The 18089-nt window shown below is 42.3% G+C and overlaps 1 protein-coding gene across 1 annotated transcript in view; it reads right to left on the bottom strand.

Annotated features, from left to right (window-relative positions):
• Positions 1-2378: 2378 nt before the first annotated feature.
• LOC106902038 (neural-cadherin-like) overlaps positions 2379-18089 on the bottom strand; it is a 71232-nt gene continuing 55521 nt past the window's right edge. Inside the window, exons 24-33 of the mRNA XM_014965203.1 lie at positions 12696-12823; positions 11731-11858; positions 11505-11628; positions 11240-11420; positions 7996-8162; positions 7071-7335; positions 6095-6275; positions 4725-4978; positions 3662-3816; positions 2379-3261 (exon numbers count right to left, since the gene is read on the bottom strand). Of these exons, the coding sequence (XP_014820689.1) occupies positions 2860-3261; positions 3662-3816; positions 4725-4978; positions 6095-6275; positions 7071-7335; positions 7996-8162; positions 11240-11420; positions 11505-11628; positions 11731-11858; positions 12696-12823 (1985 nt within the window). The 3' untranslated portion in view covers positions 2379-2859. The remainder of the gene's footprint in view (positions 3262-3661; positions 3817-4724; positions 4979-6094; positions 6276-7070; positions 7336-7995; positions 8163-11239; positions 11421-11504; positions 11629-11730; positions 11859-12695; positions 12824-18089) is intronic.

Raw genomic sequence — 18089 nt, 5'->3', positions numbered from 1 at the left:
CGCCCCCTCGCGCAGGCACAGGGGCGGGGCTACGCGCGGCTCCGCCCCTGGGCGGGGAGGGGAAGATGGCGGCGCCCAGCAGGCCGTGTACAGGCCATGGGCGGCTAAATCCCTACTTGCTTTACCTCTCTCGCCTTCCCTTCCCCTGCTGCTGCTTAATTAAGTAGCAGTAAATACGTTTCTTTAATTAGTGGTGATTAGCAGTTGCCTAGAGAAGAGGGCAAGAAGCGAATGCTGAGAGCCGGGCCCTCCCAGTGGCTCCCGCAGCTCATCCTTCATACTCTGCTGGCCCTTGCCCAGAGAAATTGAAAACAAATTAAGAGCTTAGTCAGTGAACAAGTGATGGAAGTCGAGTGAAGGGGCAGAAGCAGCCACTTCCTTTCAGCAGTAACTGCCACCCTTATGAAGATGTCCATCAGTACAGAGTCCATGTCTGTCCACAGAAGGCTCTTAAGCTGCAACTAGCCAGGAATTCATTCTCAAGCTTTTCAGACTGTTCCTGGAATGTCAATGTCTGGGGGAGAAGAAAGATGTCTAGCACAAGCTTTTAACTATAGCATTTGGCTGCATTTCTCAAATATTTTTCCAAGAGATCACAAAGGCTGAACAGCAAGTTTTCAGTGTCATTATCCAATGCAAATCTCTTTTTGCCCCCAGTCATTTCCGTAAGCAACTGGGCCGTTTCTCCTTTCCTACAGGACTGCTACTCTTCTACTCAGCAAACACAGCTTCTGCAGCAAGTGGAACCGGGGAGGCTGCGCCAGACGAGTGCCTGGTGTGGCCCTTTCTCAGTCTCAGTCCATCAAACTGTGCAGCCAGACAGGGACCTGCCAGCCACCAACATTCTGCATTTTGCTATAAGTGACCAAGGAGGCAGAAGAACTTTCTCATCTTCCCCGAGGATAGATGTCCATTAAATGTCCTGACCACAATGCAAGTCTTGAGTTATTGTTCAATGCATCCATATGTAAAATGTTCAGCTTCATAGTATGAATTACAAAATAATCCTCTGGGAGATCACAGCCTATCTGCATTATCTGTAGCACATTGTTTTCCCTCAAGAAGAGTTTACCAATAATTATGCCAGCCTTTACTTGATACCAAGTTCAGAAGAGGCAACTTAATAAAGAGAAATAAAAATGTATATGCACTTCATAAAAATGTTCTAAGAGTTCAAGACTCAAACCAGTTGCCTTAGTGAAGCTCTGGGGCTTAGCAGTTTTCACTTGCAGCACAACATATATCATATCCCCGATGTAAGAGATTTTGTAGTTTCTTACCACACCACGTATCTTTAGAAAGGAGGGAAAATTTACATTAAGATGAGGCTATATGTTAATATAGCTATTTCTTTTTTTTTATTATTTTGTAAGAATAATCAATGCCCAACCACATGAGGCTTTGGTATGAAAGAGTAGCTCATACCGACTCTTTGCTCCAAATCTCACTAATGAAAATATTGCTATCTTAGTATCATTTATATAAACAATTTTATGGAATTAATGCAGATTGTTTTATTCAGGGCACATAGTGGTTTTGTTCGCTTTTCAGTATCAATTACACTTGCTCTAGTAGTATCAAAATCATCCTTCTAGGTATACAAAACTAATTTACATTTGCATTTTTCATGCCAAGTAAAATGAGGAAAGAACATTTCAAGACTTCAAGGAAAAACAAACATTAAGTATCATGTTGTACTGATAACTAAAAAGGCAAGAAAACAACTTAAAAAACCCACAGCAGTTCAGGGCTTCCAAGGTCACTCTAAGCACCTGTTCACACTCACACATCACGCCAGGTGCTGGGACCTGTCCCCATTTCAGGGAGGTGGGAAAGGGAAAGGACAAGTTACCGTGGTTTTCCCATGGTCACAGGGGTGTTCAAGTCACTGTTAGATTTCAGAAGCTCCTGACTACCTTTCCATGCTCAAACCACAGTCCTTTTTTGGAGGGTGGGAGTAGGAGGAAGGAAAGGGGAACAGGGGAGGCTTCTCATGCTTTCTCTTTTCAGGATCCCAATTTTCACAATGACTGTCCTGACTGAAAGAGTTCAGTTCCAACTTTTTGCCTGGGTTCCCTTCTATCTTCTCTTCACTCCTGCTGTCAGCTCTTCTGTTTCCCAACTGCAGACTTTGAAGAAGGGTTCCATGCAGAAAGCAAAGTTGGAGATAAAAGCTTACTGAATATAAACTTTTCCCAAGACTGCAAAGTTCTCTCCACAGCTAGGATCTTTCTACTCTTTTCCCCTCTACAAGTAATTAGAAAAAGACAGAAAAAGTCTCACATGGCTGGGGAGCCTGTAACAGCGAGTGAGGTGGTGTGTGTGATGTCAAGGGAGATTACAGTTTAGGAAGATAAGACAAAAGCTGACAAGAAAACCAGAAATTTAAAATGTTTTCTATTTAACATTTGTAATAATTATTCCACAGTCTAAAATGAATGCAATTAAAAAAAAAACAACACAACTCTACGCATTGCTACCCACCTGACAAAATTCATATTAATACTAGGGAGAAAATAATTCAAGTTCTTGCATCCAGGATAATTCTAGTAAGTCACTGTGGTCTACACAAATAAAAAGGGATATTATAATGCTATTCTATACAAATCCTACATTCCGAAGTTTAAAAAAAAAATCATGCTTTAAAAGTCTTTGCACTTCTACCATTAAATAACTGTTTGTACAATGCGTATAAAAAGACTGTTCAGATTATCACTCCTGGGAAAAGTGAGTATGTCATACTACTGTAATTAAAAACTGGCATCAAGTAAGTTACTTGATGTACCTTATATAAAAAAGGGCATTTTTAAAAGTAGTGTCTGTATGTCATGGCAATGTCTCAAGATCCTTTAGCTCCGTTTACAAATGTTCATTTGAGACCCTATAGAGTTCTTTAAGCTTGTCAAACTTTGACCCCCACTCTTGGAGGCAATCATAATTTAGATCTTCATCGCCACTAATGGAGTCTAAGGAGCTAAGGCTCCCTGCTAGAGAGCATTGCCCTTCTAAGCAGTAAAAATGAATAGTGTCAGCTGGAAGACTCTCTGGATCATTGTCTGCATCCCAGATGATTTGAGAAACATATTCCTTGAAGTCTGGGACACTGGTAACAGCTGATGTTGACTGTTTTTGATGTGCACGTTTTGGGAGTGAGTCTCTTTTGGGGCCAGTGGGTGTCCTGGAGTGTGGAGCAGCTTCTCTTGAGGAGAAGTGGGGAATGGTATGGAGAGGTTTCTTCAGTTCATCTATATCATAAGCGTTCTGAAAAAAAAAAAAGAATGCAAATATCAGAGAGAAACAACACAAAAGGAGACAGGTTCCAAAAAATGTTTTCAAACTCAATACAGCACAAAATGGACTCTGTGAATTTTCTACAAGCTGAAGAAAAGAGGGTCAAGTTCAGACCATACCAAATCCCTTTGCCTAACAATAGTCTTCAGCTAAAGCAAGAATGCTGTGTCCAGAGCAGAACCCCTCAAAGGTAGCCACAGATGACCAGCATCGTGAAAGCTACAGATTGGGTTGAAATGAAAGCCTTCCACTCAAGAGTACTTCGGGTACCAAGCCAATTAGATAAGGACAATAAATTAAATAAAAGGTCTGGGAAAGGAAGGTGAGGGGAGGTTGCATTTACAAATACTGGGTTGAAGCTGCATCATACCTGGTCACGTTCTCCACCTCCTTCTTCATTATAATTAAAGACATTTTCTCTAACATCTTCCCAGCTTTCACGCTCTTCAGGAATGTGGTAAATTCCTCCTTTCCGAAACCCTGAACTTCCCCATTGACTCCACACCGTGTAGGAGACCAAGAGTGCTGGAAGACATAAAGATGTGTATTTGTTATATGACATATGACAAAGTATGATGCATGATAAACATATGACTCCTGAGATATTAAATCAACTCAATTTAACAGTGAAATTCCCAGGTAAGAAATGCATAACTTTATATATTAAAAACTTATATTCAGGAATGTAAAGAATCATCTATGAATATTACATCATAGACTTCATTAAAAGGGTATTTTACTTACCTAAAGGAATCCATTTAAATAGAAGGCATTTTGGCCAATCTCTGGCCTTTCACCAATCCTGAGTAAATAAGATACCCAAAGTAAGTAAAACACTGTTTTAATGAAGGTTACAAGTGTAATATAATCATGGAGTCTTTGCTATTCTGAGATGTGTAGGCAGTTTTTCTTTACCAATATGAGAAACAGTTTTGTGGTGTTACTAACTTTTCAGCCAAAGTCCGCCTGAAAGGGGACACGCTGCGAACATCTCTTTCTGCCCAACACTCTTAATGAGGCTTGGCTGTTAAGATCATAAAATTTCTAGAGAAGCATCTCTGCCTTTCTGATATGTGAACAGCACATACTCCCTGTAGGTCCTACCTATTACAAATGTACGGGCTCAGGGCAAGTGGGAGTTTCAGATGGATCTGGCTGCCCACAGATTTGCACACATAGATGGAAATCTCTTATTTAACAAGAATTGAAAATAAGTGATTCTGAAAGAGAGAAGTCCTAAATTTGCCTGAACTGGCTTCAAAGCAAGTAAACTGTAATTATGTACTGATGCCTGCCTTTTAGCATCCTCGAATGAACTCCCAACTGGGAATCTCCAGAAAAAGTGAAACACTGATCATAACATCCAAGGGTAAAGCAGACTTGATTCAAGATACAAGAATAAAAAGAAAGAAAAGGAGTACTTGCTTTCCTACCTAGGAAGACAAGGAGGCACATGCTGATGGCCAGAATAGAGCCAGAGCTGAGTCCAACAGGTCTTGCTGCCTTCACCTGGCTAATTTCACACCATCTTCCCTTGTAACCTTCGGGGCACTGGCAGATAGTCTTGTCTTGGGATTGAGCCACACAGGTACCCCCATTCCTACAGGTCCAGTGTCCACATGGTGATGAGGTACAATGTCTGAGCCCTGTTAGGTTGTCAGTCACTTCTACTTTCCCAGCTGGACACCTGAACAACAAAAGCAGGAGATGGCTTTTAAGCAGGCAAAGCACCAAACCATGTTAGTTTGTGTAAAGTTTGCTACCATTTCTTTAAAGCCAATAATTCAAGTCTTTTCAAGCAAACCCCAAATCCACATTGAGTGTACGAAACAGATGTAAACTCTAACATAGTGAGCTAGTAGGCTTATGAAAACATGAACGTATGTTCTGCCCTCCCCACCCAAAAGATATACAGAAGAGCTTCTCTCCTTCCTTAAAAAAAAAGAATCTGTCAACTTCTGAACAGACTAAGCCTTTTTCTACAGATGTGTTCAAAACCCCGAGAAGGAAATGGATAGCTGAGATCAATGTAGGTAGCAAGCACATAGTATAAACTTTGTAATGTTCCATTAGGAAAGAGGTATCATTGACCTCCTCAGAATGACCCATCTTGTCTTTTAGGACTTTAATCTGCAAAGTGATTTCCTCTGGTATGTAACTGGAGAGGCCATGCAGGAATACTGTGAGGAGCACAGACCTGTGAATAAATGGAAGAGCCTTCATATTGCTCTTTCACAAGTGGTCTGAAGGAGGGAATGTCTCAAGGTACACTTAAGACTGTCTCACAGCCTTTTCAGCAATGAAGGGCAAATTTTGGCTGAATTGAAGGAATTCAAGTGGCACCTTCTCCCAGGGATGCATGTAAATATGTTTCTTTTTTTAAGAAGATATGCCTGTATTTTGATTTCCATATTTTAATATATTGTTTTTAAAAATTTCTTCAAAGAGTGGATCTTCTCAAAGGAGTTAACTCTATAGGACACCCACTGCTGGTGGGCTTTGGTTCTGGCCCTGAGCAGCCAGTTTTAGAACAGGTTGCCCAGAGAAGTCATGGATGCTCCATCCCTGGAAGTGTTCAAAGCCAGGCTGGATGGGACTTTGAGCAACCTGGTCTGGTGGGAGGTGTCCCTGCCCAGGGCAGGGGGGTTGGAACTAGATGATCTTTCCAACCCATTCTATGATTCTATGCCTTGTTCTGGTCAGCAGCAGCAGGGATTTTCAGTGTTAAAAGCAAATTGCCTGATCTAAGGTGAAAAGAAAGAGTTCCCCAACCACCCCGGGTGAAAAAAAAAGCTTAATGTACCGGCATTCGTATTTTCTCCACAGGTCTACACAATGAAAAGGGCTGTAACAGGGCTGGCTGCTGCAGGCACTGGAATGGCACCCCATGGTGATACCTTGCCGCCTCAGAATTAAGCCAAACTCAGTGCTTTTGCCTTCCACGAGAAGCGGCTGACCATTCAGCTGGACATCACGCATGCAACCTGCATCGAAGTAGGGGAGGGTACAGAGAAATACATTGAGTTAGCAACTTTCCCACCTCAAACCTTGCCCCCAACACATATACAGGAGACCCTAGAGCATTGTAGAAAACTTAAAGCGTTTTTTTTTTTTTTTTTAAAGATTCTTATACTGCTTATCAGGTTTATTTCAGAAGAAAAGCTATATTGCCCTGGCCAACGTACAGATCAACAGTACTTCTCCAAGACAGCTTGGTTGTACCAATGCAATGACCTATCAGAACCATGCTATGAACCAGAACAGCTCCACTAAATTAATCTAGATTTAAAATATAATCTTAAAAGTGGGGCTCAATGAGAAGCAATGGAATGGAAAAAACTGTCTTCTGTTGAGCCAAAATCTCCAGTGCCAGCAGCCCACTCCAGGAAATGGATAATGTGCTATGAATTGCCTTGTCCTCCTGCCTTCTCCTCCTACCAGGAGGTGTTGTGTCTGTTCCTTAAGCCCTTTTGAGGCAAAAAAGGGAGTGAAGATTGCAGCATGAGTCCCCTACTTGGGGCCTCTGGCATAGGAAATAAAAATCTGAAGTGCTGTTTTTAGTATTTACAAGAAAAGCTCACATCTTCACTAGAACCAGATACAATGGCAAGAAAAGAGTTGAGCATTAGCTCTGAATCCTCTAGAAGAGGAGGTGGGATTTCACGGGCACAGTAGTCTCCATGGGAATTCCTACCTGGGTTTTAGACTCTCCAATGCACTCTAAGATACCACTTTTAGGCTTTAATTCCCTCCTTTTGTGAACCCATCATGTCACTTACCTTGGAAATCGCTCTCTGAATGATTGGGAAGGCGGTTTCCTAGCACGATGCTTGCCCAATCCGTTTCAAACCATCTATTTGTACCCAAGACAGAGGTCACTTCTTGGTCACCTCCACCACTGTTAACTCGCAGGGTGAATTCGTTGTTGTAGCGCTCCATGGTCAGAAGAACCCACTGGCCATTGTTTATACGCAATGTCTTCATTCTCAGAGAGTGATTTTTGTCCCCTGAGCTGAAGTTAACACTAAAGAAACCCTCAACCACCTAGAGGAAGATGATAAACACCTTTAATAACAGAAATGCACTTCTAAGTGTTTTTACACACTCCTGCTTCAAGAAATTCACCTGAGCTATTAAAATGAAAATGGCACTCTCATTTTTAAGTGCTTTATTCCCAGATAAACAATATCACAAGAAAACTGCAGGTTCAGGAATTATCAACTCTCTTCTTTGCAGGCCACACTTCTAACTCAGATGAACCTTTTTATCAGTCTTTTTCCTATTGATGTCTACCTCTAAGTCTTCCTAGATGATCTTCTTGTCACAATTGGAATAATTAGCCCTGGTCTAACTAATATAATCCAGACAGCTTTTTTCAACAGCAACAAAAATTTGGAGACAAGTTTTATAGCCAGAGACGGAAAGAAAAAATGCAAAAGGCAAACAAGACAAAACATTTTTTGCCATTCATGTGTATCACATGCACTCATCTGTACTTTTTGCAGTGAAACAACTAGAATATATGCTATTAAAGGGTAACATTGATAAGGCCAACACAAATGAGAGTAATTGCCCTCATGTGGAAAACTCTTGCTCTCTATTACATTAAAGAATAGGTGTCCTTAATTGGAAACTGCATCTTTTTCTCTTACTGGGGTACTCCATGACAAATTAAGAGCACCGAATGGCTCTTGGACTGCTCACCTCCAGTCGGATGTATCCACTCCCATCTGCAGAGGCCAAGCTGAGAAGGGTGCTGTGGGAGATGCGGGTGCGCACCATCAGCTGGATCCGAGTGCTGCGAGTGCTGAGGATGCTTCTCGGCTCATAATGGATCCAGCTGTCCCTTCCAAAAGCCCATTCTGGAAGAACTAAGCACAACATACACAAAATCAAAGTGAAAATCTCAGAAATTACTGCACACTCAGATCCCCACTGTTTGAGAATGTTTTTAATTACAAAGAGATATTAAGTCAGTGTTTATTACCTTAAGTAGGGAAAATGCACTGAAATGAATTCTTTCCCCATCATCCTGGGGAATCCATCTGAGAGCAAACCAGCAGAGAGTTGCACTGCACTTTTGTGGGAATAAAAATCGCAAAACCACCCAGACCCTGGTGCTCTTCTGCACCCATTTCAGTCTCACTACGTGACAGCAGTCCTAAAACTGCTTGTTCTGGGCACAACTTAGTTGAAAAAAAAAAAAAAAAAAGACGTTTCTTCTTACCAAATAAAGGCATAGTCCAAATTAGTGACTGGACAGGAATCACCAACAGCTAACCTGAGGTCAGTGTCATTCAAAAAGAAATTCAGAAAGGACATAGAACCACAGTATGGTTTGGGTTGGAAGGGACCCTTAAATGTCATCTAGTCCAACTCCCCTGCAATGACCAGGGAGCATCTTCAACTACACCAGGTTGCTCAGAGCCCTGTCCAACCTGACCATGAATGTTTCCAGGGATGGGGCATCTACCACATCTCTGGGCAACCTGTTCTAGTGTTTCACCACCCTCATGGTAAAGAATTTTTCCTCATATCTAATCCGAATCTACCCTCTTCCTCCTTCAGTTCAAAACCACTACACTTTGTCCTGTTGCTACAGGCCCTGATAAAAAGTCTGGTCCATCTTTTCTGTAGGCCTCCTTTAAGTACTAAAACATCGTAATAAGGTCTCCCCGGAGCCTTCTCTTCTCCAGGCTGAACAACCCCAACTCTCTCAGCCCATCCTCACAGTGCTTCAGCCCCCTGATCATTTTTGTGGCCCTCCTCTGGACCCACTCCAACAAATCCATGTCTTTCCTGTGCTGAGGGCTCCAGATCTGGATGCAGTTCTCCAGGTGGGGTCTCACCAGAGTGGAACAGAGGGGCAGAACCACCTCCCTCGACCTGCTGACCATGCTGCTTTTGATGCACCCCGGGATACAGTTGGCTTTCTGGGCTGCAAGTGCACATTGCTGCCTCATGTCTGACTTTTCATCCACCAACACGCCCAAGTCCTTCTCAACAGGGCTGCTCTCAATCCCTTCATCCCCAGCCTGTATTGATACCAGGGGTTGCCTCGACCTGGGTGCAGGACCCTGCACTAGGCCTTGTTGAACCTCATGAAGTTCACATGAGCCCACTTCTTGAGCTTGTCCAGGTCCTCTGGATGGCATCCTGTCCCTCAGATGTGTCAACCACACCACTCAGCTTGATATATCTAATGATATATCAATGATCAAGAGACTTAATTTTCACACTCTCTTTTCCTCTCAGCATTTCTCCTCTCTCTTTTCTTTCTTAAAGTATATTTTATTTTCTCCTTTAGCTTATTCCTCCCATATTGTTCTTTCTAATGCATTGTTCTCTCTTGTTCACCATCTCTGCAGCTACAGGCTCTAGCTGATGAGCAGGAATGGAATTTTGTGGGACACTACGGTGACTCCTGTGCCCAGCTGTCTGCTCCTTGATGCAAGCACAGCTCAGCCATTCATAAAGCACCAGCTGAACACCAGAATTTTGCAGCCCAGTATATTAGAAGAAGCTGTAACCAATAAAAATTTTGCTATTACATCAGGATATGACTTATGGATTTTGAGTAATTACTTTCTGAGCACTTGGTTTGCCACACAGTGGTGATCCACATCGCTAGGAGCCAGTACAGCAGCTGTGCTCGTGAACCAGCATCTCCAAGATAATGAAAAACAGAGTAAGATTTACAACTAGGCAGATGTTTATAAACCAGTATCATCTGTCTGCTAAACATTCATACAAATAACTGAGCCCTGGCTTCCAGCGTAGGGTATTATTGTTCTGGATACAAGAAGGAAAAGTAAGGGCACTGAGCTGAAAGGCTATGTGTAATACACCACCGGTCCCGTCTGTGAATCACAGCACACTGATTCTAAGCTGGTTCACCTGGGCTCCTTCCCAACTCCTCACTGCTGCTCATCCTCACCTGTAAACTCATTCAAACTACAGGACTGAGGGGGCTAATTCTCTTCCAACACTACGCAAAGCCCCCAGAGCTATGGGGCACTGGTACTCATTGTAGACTGTTATGATCAACCCCATCTTATTCGTACCTAGAGGGAGAAGGCAGATACAGGGCAGGTAAAGTCCCAGGAAACACCTGTAACTCACTTCTGATTTCTGCTTCAGAGCAATGGCTGCTGAAGGTATTAAGAAAGGGAGGTCAAGTGTGTGCTCCCTGTACCCTGAACATGGCTGTGGGCTACTAGGAGTTAAACAATTTATTTCCTAAATTTGTGAATTGTGCTAAAATTTTGCACTTTCTTACAATGTGTCTGTGGTTTTCATTATCCACCCTTGCACGCTTTTGTTTTCTGATACATATTTCATGCTGATTTTGTACAGATAACACATTTGCTGGAGCCAGCCTGATACTATGTCCCCACATGCACCCACTGCTGTGGTCTAGGGGCACAACCTTCACTTCATTCCAGTGACAAATGCGATTATTCCCACTTTACAGATGGAAAATTGGGCCTGAGGACTGGAGGGTTGTGTGCCCAGGTTTCACAGGGAGAACATACCAAGCCGGCAACCTCATCACTCTTATAACTGCTGCAAGACGACAAACAAATAGTGCCACGTTCATTAAACTACATTTTGTGATCAGTATGATAAAAGGAAGAAGGCACAATGCAGAATGTTTCATCTTTCGCCACTGAGAAGTAAGATGCTGTGATGAAAAGAAGAAAATGACCTGACTGACCACTTGCCTCACCCATAAAGTAAAGCAGGTTTCAAAAAAAAATGCTCATCTGTGGCATTATTCCTCAAGAGTTAGAAGGATCTTTACATTGCTGCAGATCTCAATCACTCCCAGAGCCCACCGTGGTCTTATTAGGCCGCTCAGATTAAAGTTGTGGCAAATTTGAAGCAGTATGTTTGACTCTGTTCCCACAGTTCCTCAGCATTAATTTCTCCCTAGAACTTGCAGTACCTTTTTCACAGGCTGGTCCAGCATACCCTGGGGAACAGTCGCACCGAAAGAAATCCCAGCCACCAACACACTTGCCGTGGACACCACAGGAGGCCATCCCTCCACTCTGACACATTTCATCCGTAAGGACACAGCCGGGAGCACTGTTGAAGGACTCTGCAGGGTGCTCTAAGTCATAGACCTGGAAATGGACAAAAAGGGAAGCATCACGTCAGGTGTCTACAGTTAACAGCAGTCAACCAAAGACTGGTCTTAGCAGCCCTACCTTGCTATCAACAACGACGTTGCGGATGCAGCCAACAAACCCTCTGAAGCGCCTTTGTGAGTCGTGGTATGGCAAAGTCTTCTTAACTCCACCCAGCTGGAGGGGCTGATGGCCGCTGAACAACCTACCCATGATGAAGGGAAAGCAAAAATTAGTGTCATGCAAAATACAGCAACTTGGCTGATTACCCCCTGTTTCCAGTTCTTGGTGGTTTGGTTTTTTTTACCTTTGAGATCCCCCAGTCTCTCCAGAGGCTTCACAGACGGACAGATCCACTTGGGAGATCTTCTTAATAGCACTGTCACTGTCTCTAACTGAGACATTTACGCAGTGGTCAAGAATCAGCTTCACTTTCTAGAGAAAGACAGTATTTAAAACAATTGCACACAGAGATAGACATGCATTTTAATTACACGTTTTCTTTCACTTAGCACAAGGAGGAATAGTAATTAGCAATTACAATGCAGGAAACATTATTAAAATAATAAAACACTCCCAACATACTCATCCAGAAGGTTATTGCACATGGTGTATAACCGAGAAGCCACACAAAAGAAAGATCTGACTCTACCATGACCATGCCATGATAGAAGGAAGATGGGATTTTCTTGGAGTTTTCTGCCAAACCAGAACCCAGAGAGACAACCTGGCAGAGCAGACAGTCTGTCAGGCTCCCCATTCCAGATCCTGGCACGTCCCCAGCTTGTCTTATGGAGGATAGGAAGGGGGAGACTAGCAGATGCCTTTGCCAGTGTTATATGAGCAAGACGCTCCCAAAGGAAAGATAGATACACTTTTATTGTAAGGGAACATCTCCTTTGTGCTGCATGTCTGAAATCACTTGGGGGGCCAGAGTTTCCTGCTCAGAGAAATTAAGGATATTTCAATCCATCAAGTCCAGGAAGTATTTAGCCCCTGGATTATCACCACTCTGTGGTCAAAGTGATAAATAGGATCATTAAACAACAAAAAAAAATGCAGGGTCTATTTCAAAATTGGATCAGACTGTTCCTGGCCTTGTTCTGCTTCACTGCCTCAAGACTATGGGGATGTTTGAGCTGACAAACTGCAATCCCTGCTGCTGCAGAGGTGATGAAAGACTGATGGATGAAAAGAGAGAGGAAGGATTTCGGAGGGATAACTAGGTACATGAATTAGTGCTTCCACAGAATTGCCCATATTTACACTTGCCTTTCCATCATTTATAATTTTTATATTGTGCCAGCGGCGATCTGCAACATTAACTTTTCGTGACAGCTGCAGGAAAAGCTCACTAGAGCTGTGTCTCACGGTCAGCGACGGGACACCACCGGAGAGCTCTGCAAAGAAAAGACTCTTACTGGATGTGCACGAACCATGTTCCCCCTCAAAGCCAATTGAACCAATTCTTACAACTAGATTTTAGTTGGAGGAGTTCTTTAGCAAGTTAAAAAAAAAAATCCAGCTTCTAACACAGGATACGTATGTACCAGGGCATGCTGGTAAATTGTCTCCATTCTCCTTTTTCTCCAATACTAACTTCCTGAGCCTTTTACAAAAAAACCCATCAACTTTACAAAAAAAAAAAAAAAAAAATCAACTTTCAACAAGTAGAATCCCACCTTCATGCAAACACAAAGAACAAATACTCCTTAGGTTGCTAACCTAATGCAATGAAATCTTCCCGTTCTCCAGGCTGCCCTGGTGCCACTGGTCCATGGTACAGCAGAAGTCCATCGGCCACCTCAGTGATAAACTCTAAGGAGATGCGGCTCTCAAAGCAAGGCTTAAGAGGAGGGAACCAGGCATAACCGTGGCCTCTGAAGCTGTGTTTTGTCTGCTGGCAGTCCGGTCCGTGGAAATTTGCAGGACATCTGCATCTATTAAGAAATAAATAAAAGCAAAAATCCACCATACAAGCAGAAGTTGTGAAGGGCTCTTCCCACAGCAGGACTCTCTACTTTAAACACAGGAGCCCATGTTGCTCCCGTGTTTAATTCCTAGCACGGGTTAAGCACTAGCAAAACTCCTTTCATAAAACGTTTTCTATTGACTTGTTAGTACAAACACAATTGAGCTTTAGTTCTAAATAATAATTTGTCTATGCAAGAATATTATGTGAATAAACAATGGAGCCATTATAATATACAAAGCACATGAAAACTTCTGATTTCTTCACCAAAAAACAAAAAAATAGAAACCCGCTTTTCACTAGGCTTAGTTATCAGCTTGTTTAAAGGCATTATAATATTGACAGGGAAAGCAAAGGAATCACAGAATCATGGAATACCAGGTTGGAAGGGACCTCAAGGATCATCTGGTCCAACTTTTCTGGGCAAAAGCATGGTCTAGACAAGATGGCCCAGCACCCTGTCCAGCCGAATCTTAAAAGTGTCCAGTGTTGGGGAATTTCTACCACTTCCCTGGGGAGATTATTCCAATGGCCAATTGTTCTCAGTGTAAACAATTGTCCTCTTGTGTCCAATGAGAATCTCCCCAGGAAGGGTGTGGGAAGATACTATCACCCAGAAAAAGTGAGAAGAGGTATAACAGTTGTAGATCTGGACATCTTCACTCATTGCAAGCTGGTTTATTTCCTTTACACTACCAAAAAAAGATGCTTGGGGTTCTTTCCTTAATGCTCTGGGGATTCTGTAGAGAAGAATAATCACAGCATGACAATAAGAAAACCTGTAAGGGGGAAACCAAAGGAGCAACAGAAATGGGCAGGAGTACAGGCAGGGAGATCAGCTGGGCCCATATTTCTTAGTTTCTGCTTCCCATAGATTGCTAGGACCTACTGAGAGCAGAACAACAGGGGTAGGATGCAGAAAAAGATCATTCACAAAACTACTGAAAATGGCACCAAACTGCAGAAAATGGAGCAGAAGCAAAGAAACCTCAGAGCTGGGCAAATGATAGGTGGCAGAGCCTACCAAGGGCTTCTGGGCAGCAAAATTTCCCTGGTTGATTACATCTGAGCAGCAATGTCAGACTCAGATCTTTTCCATGACCAGGGCTTCTGCAGCTTCAGTCTGAGTCCTGTCACACCTATTGAGGGCCCTCAGAAGAGGCTGGCTTTGTTTCTGCTTTCCTATTGCATTTTGTAGGGTGGCATTAACTGGTGCAGCCTGAAAACTTCCAAAGGTTTTCCCAGAGACTACGACGAACCTAAGTACCTACCTGAAAATAGAGGTTTGTTTGCAAGACCTGTGCATGAAGTGTAACAAAACTCAGATCCACCACAGCGAGAAGACACACAAGGATGCCTTCTCAAGCTTCCAGTCGTCCTCCTGAAGGACAGAACCAGAAGCATGTTGCTTCCCCAACCAGACCGAGCTCTACCAACCTGTAGCCCAAATCGGTGTCCACGCAGGTGCCACCATTGAGGCAAGGGTTTGTCTGGTATGAGGAGCAGGAGAGATGAGGACTCTCCCGAGCTGCACAGCCACACAGGGCACGACTCAGGACTGTCACAGACACCAGTGAAATGCTTCCAGCTGTGGTCATTGTTGGCACATGAGTCTCTTCATGCTTGCTGATGCATCCGCTGCTGTGAGTACAGTTTGCAGTCACACATTCATCGATGCCAATCTGGGTGATATTTATGTCCAAGACGTTTTCCAGCTGTGGAGAACAATTAGCTGCATTCATCTGACTTTACCACAGAAAGGAAACTCACAAATGACAGCAATGAAAAGCCCAAGTCTTAGTTATTTTCAAAACTGGTTGCTGTGCCACCCCCTGCCAATATCCACCTCACCCTATCCAGCCAAAGGCAGTTCAGCCTGGCATCTGTTAAGGTAAAAGCCTTCCTATAAGTCAATTATAGCATGAACAAACATTTAGAGGACAAAAATATCATCATATTCATCATAAATTGAGTAGATAAATTTTAATCTGTGGTGGTTCTGATGGACTGTTTACATAGCATCTGAGCTGTATTTTTGATTTGGACTTCTGTCTTCAAAATACCGGGAAGGGTGGACAGGCATTGGGCAATGAAGAAATACCTTTTCTGGCACAAGTGAGTTAGTACTGCAGCGCTGATTCTAAACATAAATCTTATTTCAGTTGATAATGTTTTTGCAAGAGGGACAGGAGCTTTACTAAACTGTCAATGCACATTTCCAACCTGCTTTTCCACAGGAGAGTGGTTATTTTACTGCTTTGCCCTCTTAACTCAGAAAGTTGGAATTTTTGACTGATTTGCAAGTTCTAGCTAAAGAACATTTCAGCATGGAGGACTGAAAATTGAAACATGTAGAAAGGCATCAGCCAAACACATCTTTTATACAGAGTTTTACAGTCTTTTCACTTGGAAAAACATGTTCACATTCCTGAAAGTGTTTGGTGACTTAATATGTATTTATAGGCCGGCTTTTAAAACATTCATATTTGAAACTTTTAATGTAAGTGCTAATGGACTGTTTGACTTCACTGATTAAAACCATCCATTTTTCTCACACATTACTTCTTCACTCATTCCAAGTATGTGCATTCACTAGGCAATGGAAATTATCTGAATAGACACAATGAGAAGATGCTGTGGTTTCTTATGTAGTTCAGATACTTACCCACAACCTGGAGGCTGCTACATTGCCATTAAGTTTTTCTGCTTTATAGTAAGAGGGACCATAAACTGCAAACCAGACATCGATCCCTCGGGTTTGACCTGGGCTGTTTAATACACTGAAAATGTGAACATTTTCCAGTTGGACTGATATAATTTCTGAAAGCAGCTTCTTCATCTCATAGTATTTGCTCTGTTTTTCAGGGGATTGGGATATGAACTCCTCAGGAGTGATACCTGTAAGAGAAGTTAAAAACCTGACAAACATATCTTGCAACTGTTGCAGCAATGAAAGAGAGGAACACCACAGAATAAATATTAAAGTAGCAGAAAATGGACTCAACTGCAAATTCAGCAGTATTTTCATTTTTAGGCTCTGAAATTTTCCATGCTGGTTTCTACTCAGGGCTTCTGTTCTGAATCTTTTTGACTCTTACTGATTTCTTTTTTTTTTTTTTAAATTCTTTTAAATCAAAAACATGTTTGGAAGATCTTACTTTCCCACAAAGATTGAAACAATTTAGTGAACTTCAGGCAGACACTTGTTCAAATGAAGGTTTTTTTCTGAAACATAAATTACTGTTTTGTTTAAAAATTGGTGTAGAAATCTTTCATCTTTGTCTTCTGCATCAGACAAGCATTTCTTGCTGTCTTTTTTCTCCATGGATACTCTTTCCTGTGCAGTGTCAGAGTATCATGAAAACAAATATGCATTTTCAAACCCTTACCTACAAAACTATTAGCTCTCATCCCATGTTTAAGAGAATTAGAATTCTAAGTAACACAGCAGTAACATCAGAGAGATGGATTTCAGTATTATGATCCTAATGTACTCCATCACATTGCTTACCTTTTATTCGTATAGAACCAGCATTATGGAGGGCATCATCTTTGATTTCCTTCACTATAACTTTTACAGTTGAGACAACATCTGGCCAGACTCCATCAATGACTCTCACTCTTATGTTGTATGTTCCTGAAGGGGTTCCTTCTTTAATAGTCAGCAAACCTGAGTTATCATTAAGGATAAAGTACCTGTAATAAGAGTTAAGTCAAGGAACAAGCTATGAGAAGTTAAAAAGCTAAGTAGTAATTATCATCACTTCCGGTTTTCCCTATCCACTTCATTTTGGGAAAGCTATCAAAGAAAGCAGATGTGTTCCCTCATGAAGGGCAGAACAGAACTTTTTTACATTGCCCTCTGTTGGCTCCTACTCACTCTTTACCAGTATATCAAGAAGGTTTCTTCCTGCTTTTATGGCGTATTAACTGTGTAGGAAGACTCAAGCTACTATAACCATAACTTTGGAAATAGTCCAAACTCCTAGTTTAGATACATTAATTGAGAGTGACACCTCTGTATAAACTTCTAAATGGCACATGTACATCTCAACTCTGGTCATAATCCAAACGATTTGGTGTAAATACATCTAATACAAATAAGGTCTTAAAACCAACGGTGACACGGAAACACCAACTCTCCAGGAGCTTGGATAAAGGAGGGTGGAAGTTAGTGGGTATTTTTTCTGTAGTAGCTCACTGATGCTCATTGTGGGCATGATTGTGAACAGAAATTTAGAATGGTGTTCTAGCTGATCAGGCAATGGGAAGTGGACTGGTTTGGCATGCAGCCTTGCATTTGAAAGGGCTTTTGGAGAGCTACAAGCTTCTAACCAACAAAACACTTTTGCACACTTATTTTCAAAAAAAAGGCAGTTTCAATACTTTCTATGGTTTTGTGGGTGGGCAAGATTTCCATACATTTCACGCAACTTGCATTTTTCTCTCCAAATACCTTGATGTTTTTCCTTCAAACTGGTAGATTTTGCGATCCCAGTCATCAACATCAGGGGCAGGAACCTGTCCCAGTACAGTCATGGGGAGGATACCTAAAACAACAGTGCATAGAAGTGGCACAGTCAGACCAGCTGTGGCCACATTCATTGGGTATTTTGCAGGAGACAGTATACAGGATGCCCCGGTGTTCGACTCCCACATTATGTGGATGTAACACGACAGTAGCCTTCTGACTC

The sequence above is a fragment of the Calidris pugnax genome, unplaced genomic scaffold (genome assembly GCF_001431845.1).
Source record: "Calidris pugnax isolate Ruff unplaced genomic scaffold, ASM143184v1 scaffold41, whole genome shotgun sequence".
Lineage (NCBI taxonomy): Eukaryota > Metazoa > Chordata > Aves > Charadriiformes > Scolopacidae > Calidris > Calidris pugnax.
Note: the sequence above shows the minus strand (reverse complement) of the source record. Positions and strands in the feature narration are given on the sequence as shown.